The sequence below is a fragment of the Sinocyclocheilus rhinocerous genome, unplaced genomic scaffold, assembly GCF_001515625.1.
Source record: "Sinocyclocheilus rhinocerous isolate Xijiao unplaced genomic scaffold, SAMN03320098_v1.1 scaffold1256, whole genome shotgun sequence".
NCBI lineage: Eukaryota > Metazoa > Chordata > Actinopteri > Cypriniformes > Cyprinidae > Sinocyclocheilus > Sinocyclocheilus rhinocerous.
This window is the reverse complement of record NW_015646445.1, coordinates 982,226-989,782: the sequence shown is the minus strand read 5'-3', so window position 1 is coordinate 989,782 and position 7,557 is coordinate 982,226. Positions and strand designations below refer to the sequence as shown.

Below are 7,557 nucleotides of genomic sequence, written 5' to 3'. Positions count from 1 at the left end.
CAAGCCGCCTGCCACAAAGAAAACTATTTTGTCCTCAGAATCCATATTTTTATGAATGGCGGGAAACGTAATGCTTACGTCAGAGTTTGTAAAATCGTAGTAAATTCGTGTCGTGTGTGACTGCCTCCGTACGATTTTCGGATAAACTCAATCGTGACATGTGCCAGAGCTCACGACGTTCCGACCTTCAGAATCACACCGTGTACACCCCCCTTTAAACGGTTAAAATGAACATCCCTAGTTCATTCAGAATGTTACACTAAATCAAAGTTTCCAGTGCTACTTAAAGAGATGCACAAGACATTGTAGGAGAGTGTTTGCTAATTGCCTTTGCCTGCTTAATGCAGTGTGACAAAAACAGCCATGTAGCATTTAAAAAAAAATAGCTTGTTACAGGAAAAGCCAAACTGTTTTGAAAACAGCTGAGCTACTGTCACGCTTCTGAAGAATGTAAATGGCTTAATAGCTTTGCTACTTTTGGTTAGTTATTTAGCACACACAAACTAACAAGGTGGCAGAAAGACTCGAGTCTCCAAAATAAGATTTCTGTGTATCTTTCTGTAGAATGCTATTCATCAGAACATCTATGGAAAGAGTCTGGCCATCACGATGGAGTCCCAACTTTCCAGCACAATCATTGAGAACCCAGAAATGCTGAAGTATCAGCAGGAGCGGCAGGTGAACCAGAACCCCAATGAAGCCCAGGGAATCGGTCCTGAGAGCCAGACACCCAAACTCACCAATGTGCTCAACGGAGAGTCCCTGGAGGACATCAGAAAGGTCAGAAGAAAGAATATGTAACCATACACACAGCAGTGCTATTTTAAAATGATTAAAATGAATATGCTGAATGATGATGTGGTAAGTAATGATTGCTTACTAGTATTTCCACCTCCAGCCATGGCTGGCTTGCAAGTTTACAAAATATAGTTTCCTGCTCTGTCAAATATTTAAAATCCAAACCACGTCTAGCAAAATTTGTTTGCAGATGGTTTGAGATTTAGGTATCTGAATATATGAAATTGATATATTTTATGTGTGACTTAAGAGTCTAAAAGTGTCCAAGTACTTTCTGGGACTAAATGAAATACTTCTCATGAGTGGTTATGTAAAATTGTAATAGTTTACATGCATATTACATGCAAATACATAATGTGTGGGTGTGTGATATTAAATAATTTGCATACAATTTGCATGCACATCTGCCTGTCTCTCTGTCTGTGTATGAATCTGTATATTTATGTATCATTTAATACCAAGATGGTCATAGCATAGTAGTTTAGAGAGCACTTAACACTTTTGTCCCCAAAAAATATGTTTGCAGGACTGTAGTTGCTAACAAATGGCACTTTTTTTTGGGCAGAACCTCTTAAAGAAGCAGGTGGAGACCAGAACTGCAGATGGGAGGAGAAGAATCACACCTCTCTGCATTGCACAGCTCGACACGGGGTAACGAACACGCACAACAGCACGTCTAAAATTATCACTCACCTATACCACAGCATACATTCAGTGGCTGAATGTCTCTTACTTTTACCCAGGGACTTCTCACCAGCATTGTTCAACAGCGTCCCAATCTTGCCGGGGTCGTCTGCATCGACTCAGCTCACCCCTCAGATCTCTTCGGATTCCAGTACAGCCAACTCACTTGGCTTGCGACCCTCCCATGACCCCACCACCACCTCTCCCAACAAAACTGCAGAAGAGAACAAGGACAGGTAAGTTTACTATGTAATGTCCCATTTCCCCTCTCTCTCAACCAATACTTTTTAAAAATCTCATTTCTTTTTCTTTCTCTGGTCTCTCTTTTAGTGCAACTGCAGCTGTGAACTCGATCGGGATGAAATCGAATCTGCTGTTGACATCTGCCTCCAAGATCGAGCCCATGAAAGCACTGGATTCACGATTTACTGAAAGGTCAAAGGCCACGCCAGGGGTCACTAGTGTACCCCTCACTATAGGCATCACCCCGCTTGACAGGTAATAAAGTCTGCATGATAACCGGTGTGTTCTTCTAAACTGAACTTAAAAACAAACTGAAGTTGTTTTGTGGTTCTGTCTCAGGGTAAAAGACTGCAGCTCTGTGAAGGAGCCGAAAGGAAAAGATGAGACCAGCAGCGACAGTGAGGACAAGATCATGGTGAAATCTATGGCCAAGAGGAAGGGAGAGATGGAGGGAGCAGAGGTGGTAGAGAAGAGGAAGAAGGGAAGGCCGAGGAAAGATGCCAAAATGATGCCCATATCTCAGCCCTTCCCACAGGTGACATTTCTTCTTTCGAAAGATGCCTGGACCTCAAAGTCGATGGATGGGGCCTGTTCAGATCTTTTCTGAAGGGGGTTTTACTGTGTAAACGCTAAAGCACAGCATGCTGTAAGCATGTAAAATAAAACAATGCCACTAAAAATTCTGAAAGTATATCAATATTTTAATATGGATTTTTATACATATTATAGACTACTATTCAACAGTTTGAGGTCTGTAAATTTATTAAATTTTTTTTGTTTTTGAAAGAAGTGTCTTATGCTTACCAAGGCTGCATTTATTTATCTATCAAAAATACAGTAGAAGCATTTTTCTATTTTAAAAAGTAATTCATTTCTGTGAAGGCAAAGCTGAATTTTCAGCATCAGTACTCTAGTCTTCAGTGTCACATGATCCCTCAGAAATCATTCTGATATGCTGATTTGCTGCTTAAAGACTTATTTTCAGTTTGGAAAGCAGTTGTTTTGCAGCAGTTGTGCTGCTTAATATCTTTGTGGACACAGTTTTTTTTTTTTTTTCAGGATTCTTTCATGAATCGATAGATTTATATACTCATTTATTTGAAATATAAATGTCCTATTGTCACTTCTGATCAATTTAATGCATCCTTCTTTTAACAGAAAACATACTGACCCCAAAATTGTGAACAGTAGTGTATAAATGTGTATATGTGACCCTGGACCACAAAACCAGTCTTAAGTGTCAATTTTTTTAAATTGAGATTTATACATAATCTGAAAGCTGAATAAATAAGCTTTCCATTGATGTATGGTTTGTTAGGATAGGACAAAATTTGGCCAAGATACAACTATTTGAAAATCTGGAATCTGAGGGTGCAAAAAAATAAAAATATTGAGAAAATCGCCTTTAAAGTTGTCCAAATGAAGTTCTTAGCAATGCATGTTACTAATCAAAACTGAAGTTTTGACATATTTACGGTAGGAAATTTCCAAAATATTTTTAACTATAAACGAAACATCTATAATTGTGACCCATACAATGTATTTTTGGCTATTGCTACAATTATACCCGTGCTACTTAACACTGGTTTTGTGGTCCAGGGTCGCACATATACATATATACATACAACTTTTTTTAATACATATCAGAAATATAAGAAAAAAAATCGACATTAGTTGACTATGGCTTCTATACTATAATCCCTATATCTTCTATTCCATTAACTTCATGACCAAGGCACATATGAGACCCTGAGGGTCCTTCATTAGAACCCATGTGATTGATTGGTCTTTTCTCTTGTAGACTCCAGTCTCATTGGAGAAGGAGCCGTCTCGATTAACAACACCTATAGCGGTGTTAAAACTTCCTACCCCATCCATACAGAAATCATTCAGCACTCAGGTATGGAACAAAAACTCTCTACACCCAATATATCAGTCCTGTCTATGCAATTAACGCTCTCGGCAGATCATAATGTGTAATCAGGAAGCTCAAGTACTATGTCTTTAAGAGTGTTAAATGCAATTCAGACATAGACTCAATAGCACTGCTGGAGGAAAAACCAGCCTGGTTAATGACCCAGGATCTAAATCAGCTAACAATAAAAACAAGGACTGAAATCTACGAAACGTTCAATTTGATTACATGGGGTTTTTAACCTGCGGTTTAGGTGAGCACAGATGGCGTCACGTATCTGGAGGTGGCACATATGAGACCCTGAGGGTCCTTCATTAGAACCCATGTGATTGATTGGTCTTTTCTCTTGTAGACTCCAGTCTCATTGGAGAAGGAGCCGTCTCGGTTAACAACACCTATAGCAGTGTTAAAACTTCCTACCCCATCCATACAGAAATCATTCAGCACTCAGGTATGGCACAAAAACTCTCTACACCCAATATATCAGTCCTGTCTATGCAATTAACGCTCTCGGCAGATCATAATGTGTAATCAGGAAGCTCAAGTACTATGTCTGTAAGAGTGTTAAATGCAATTCAGACATAGACTCAATAGCACTGCTGGAGGAAAAACCAGCCTGGTTAATGACCCAGGATCTAAATCAGCTAACAATAAAAACAAGGACTGAAATCTACGAAACGTTCAATTTGATTACATGGGGTTTTTAACCTGCGGTTTAGGTGAGCACAGATGGCGTCACGTATCTGGAGGTGGAGAACGAGGTCTCTGTGGTGTCTGGATCTCGTCTCAGTCAGCTCAAATGGAGCAGAGAGGGGCGAGAGTGGGACGCGCTGCTGCCCAGTCGCATCATCATCGCAGCTGGCAGCAAGTGAGCACACAACACACTGGTTTATGCCTGATGTTAATATCTTGAGTAAAAGTAACTTGCTTTCTTTTTTTCATAGCGATGTTGTTGCTGTAGCTTGCGAGGACCGCACACTCTCTGTCTTCACTGCGTGTGGACGGAGACTGATTCCATCCATCATTCTGCCCGCCCCCATGTCAGCACTTCATTGCTCGAGACACTTTGTCATGGCGCTGACCGCATCAGCCACGCTGTCTGTCTGGTACTGACCCTTCCTCTCTGTTTCTCAATAGAAAAGTCCAGACAAGTCATTTGTTGACTGATGCTAAAAACGTGGCCGTATTTGTAACAGGAGTCAGGTTGATTTGTGCCTTTTTTTACAGGCTAGTGATTATTTACATCAATTCTGAAAGATCTAGATCTGACATTAAATGGCTGGTATTGTCTTTTTCTCGGCAGGGATGTTCAGAAACAGACGGCTTTGGTCAAAAATGAATCTCTGAATCCAATCTTATCAGGTGTGATTTAGTTTTCTTCCTCCTTTTTATATCTTTGTTGACCTCATTAATTGACTCTTCACTAAACTCCACCCCCTTGATTTCTGCTGTTCATAAATATTATTGTTACATGGGCTGGAAAAATATTTTTGTCTGCCATTTGTTAACAATAACGTGATTTAAAAAAAAAAAAGAGAGACTGAATAAGAGCTGAAGCTCATGCTTTTCAGTCAGAGGAAAAGCAATTACAAGTGGCACATTAGTGTATTTAGCAAGGACACATTGTTTGATCAAAAGTGACAGTGAAGACATTTATAATGCTACAAAAGATATCTATTTCAAATAAATGCTGTTATTTTAAACTTCCTATTCATCAAAGAATCCGGGAAATAGAAAAAGCGTATCACGGTTTCCATAATTGTTTTCAACATTGATAAGAATAAATGTTCTTTGAGCAGAAAATTAGCATATCAGAATGATTTCTGAAGGATCATGTGACACTGAAGACCGCTGAAAGAGTATTGAGTGCTGAAAATTCAGCTTTGCATCACAGGAATAAATTACAATTTAAAATAAATTCAAATAGAAAACGTATTTTAAATTGTAGTAGTATTTCACAATGTTTCTGTTTTTTATACTGTGTTTTTGGTCAGATAAACACAGCTTTGGTGAGAATAAGAGACTTCTCAAAAGCATTTAAAAATCTTACGGTACGGTACACAAAACTGCTGAATTACATGAAAAGAGCAAAATGATGGGTAGCAATAATTTGACTAATGAACTATCATAAATCAATTGAAATCTAATAATACCTCATCTCTCTCTCACTCCAGGCACAGACGCCACAGTAAGTCAGTCTTTTTTGACTCAGCAAGGTGTAGCTGTGGTGTCGCTGTCAAATGGAAAAACATACTGCTTTAACTCGTCGCTGGAGACCTGGTGAGTGAAACACAAACCATGTGTTAAGTTTTAACAACCAGAACCTGTCCAAAGAATTTTCAAGGGCCGCTATGATTGTCTTTTCTCTTCATCTCTAATAGGAATTTGATCGCAGATAAGCAGGACTCTCTTGTACAGTGCACAGACTTCCGCAATTGCGTGTCCGCTCAGGATGCTCTGGGCTCCATGGGGCCACTGGCCCTAACACAGGGCCGTAATCTAAGGTAACAGCCATTTTAGTACTTTGCTAATGCTGCTTTCTGATTCACAATCACTAGAATTAGCTTTAATACTGATTTTATGAGAATAGGGAAGTCCGCACTAAAACTATAATGATGACAACATAGTAGAACAGAATTGTGGGAATTATTAATTTAAAGAGCTTGAACATTTTCCAGAGACTCTTCACTGAGTACCAGGATCAGCTCGAATTGCTGCTTTTGAAATAGCACTTCACCTTTGACTTTTTGATGTTTTACCCCTGACCTGTACATGTGCTAACGGTCTGCCGTAGCTTTACTGATTTTAAAGCAGACATGGACACTAATAAAAATTGACAAAAATAACAATGCTTTTTTTTTTTAAGAATTAATTTGTTAAATACATTTATTAATTATGTTTGTAAACTTTGTGCCGGTGGTAGGAAAGAGGAAAGTATGGGGTAACTCACATTTTGGGACAATTTTGATCAAGCACAAGGTTTGCATGGCAGTCATCTTAAAACTGGACATTTTCACTTCTACAACTAAAAGTTGCTGTAAGTGGTGATGCAACTCGCCCTCCCTCCTTTCTTTTGTCTTTCTCTTTCAGTTCCTATTTGTACAGCCGCTTGTCATTTATTTGTAAATGTTTGTAAAAGGCAATTTCTTTTTTTTCTCCGTTTTCTATAAAATAAAGAAAATGGTCAATCTTCAATTAAAAAAGGAATAATCAATTTACCAATTCTAAAATCTGTTGCTCCTTTCTCTCTCGTGTGTCGTATGGTGATTTATTTGCTGGTGCTACAAACTAACATCAGGGCACTTTAGTTGGTCCTTATGTAGTACTACCTTGTTTTGGGCAGGTGGTGGTAGTAGAGATCTGATTATTTCGACAGGGTCCAAAATAACCACTCTCTAACAAGAAAAAGAGTGTTTGGCTTGAAAAGAAAAGCATTGTTTGTAAACTTTTTCTAGGAACTGCAACATGGTTCAAGTCGATAGAAATATAATCTGAATCCTGATGTTATAAGTGTGATTGAAAACAAAGATGTACATGACTTTTCAAAAGTTTGGGGTCCGTAAGATTTTATAATGTTGAAAGAAGTCTGGAAGTCAGAAGAAGGCTGCACTTATTTGGAATAAAACAGTAATAATGTGAAAGATTGCCATTTGAAATAACTGTTTTCTGTTTTGATATTTTAAAATAATTTATTCCTGTGAGGGCAATGCTGGAGCAGTCATTACTTCAGTCTTCAGTGTCACATGAGCCGTCAGAAATATGCTAATTTGATGCTCAAGGAACACTTATTATTATCAAAAACAATAAACAGTTGAACAACATTTGTGCTGCTTAATAGTTTTGTGTAAACTCTGATCATTTTTTCCCCAAGATCCTTTAATAGAACGTTCAAAGAACAGCATTTATTTAAAATAAAA

General features: G+C 38.4%; 1 protein-coding gene across 1 annotated transcript in view; it reads left to right on the top strand.

The window, feature by feature from the left end:
• Positions 1-7,557, top strand: part of LOC107707818 (protein HIRA-like) — a 28,417-nt gene that overhangs the window by 17,273 nt on the left and 3,587 nt on the right. The window contains exons 13-22 of the mRNA XM_016511910.1: positions 1,364-1,449; positions 1,542-1,718; positions 1,813-1,980; positions 2,065-2,260; positions 3,527-3,625; positions 4,360-4,508; positions 4,585-4,746; positions 4,944-5,002; positions 5,815-5,920; positions 6,022-6,144. Of these exons, the coding sequence (XP_016367396.1) occupies positions 1,364-1,449; positions 1,542-1,718; positions 1,813-1,980; positions 2,065-2,260; positions 3,527-3,625; positions 4,360-4,508; positions 4,585-4,746; positions 4,944-5,002; positions 5,815-5,920; positions 6,022-6,144 (1,325 nt within the window). The remainder of the gene's footprint in view (positions 1-1,363; positions 1,450-1,541; positions 1,719-1,812; positions 1,981-2,064; positions 2,261-3,526; positions 3,626-4,359; positions 4,509-4,584; positions 4,747-4,943; positions 5,003-5,814; positions 5,921-6,021; positions 6,145-7,557) is intronic.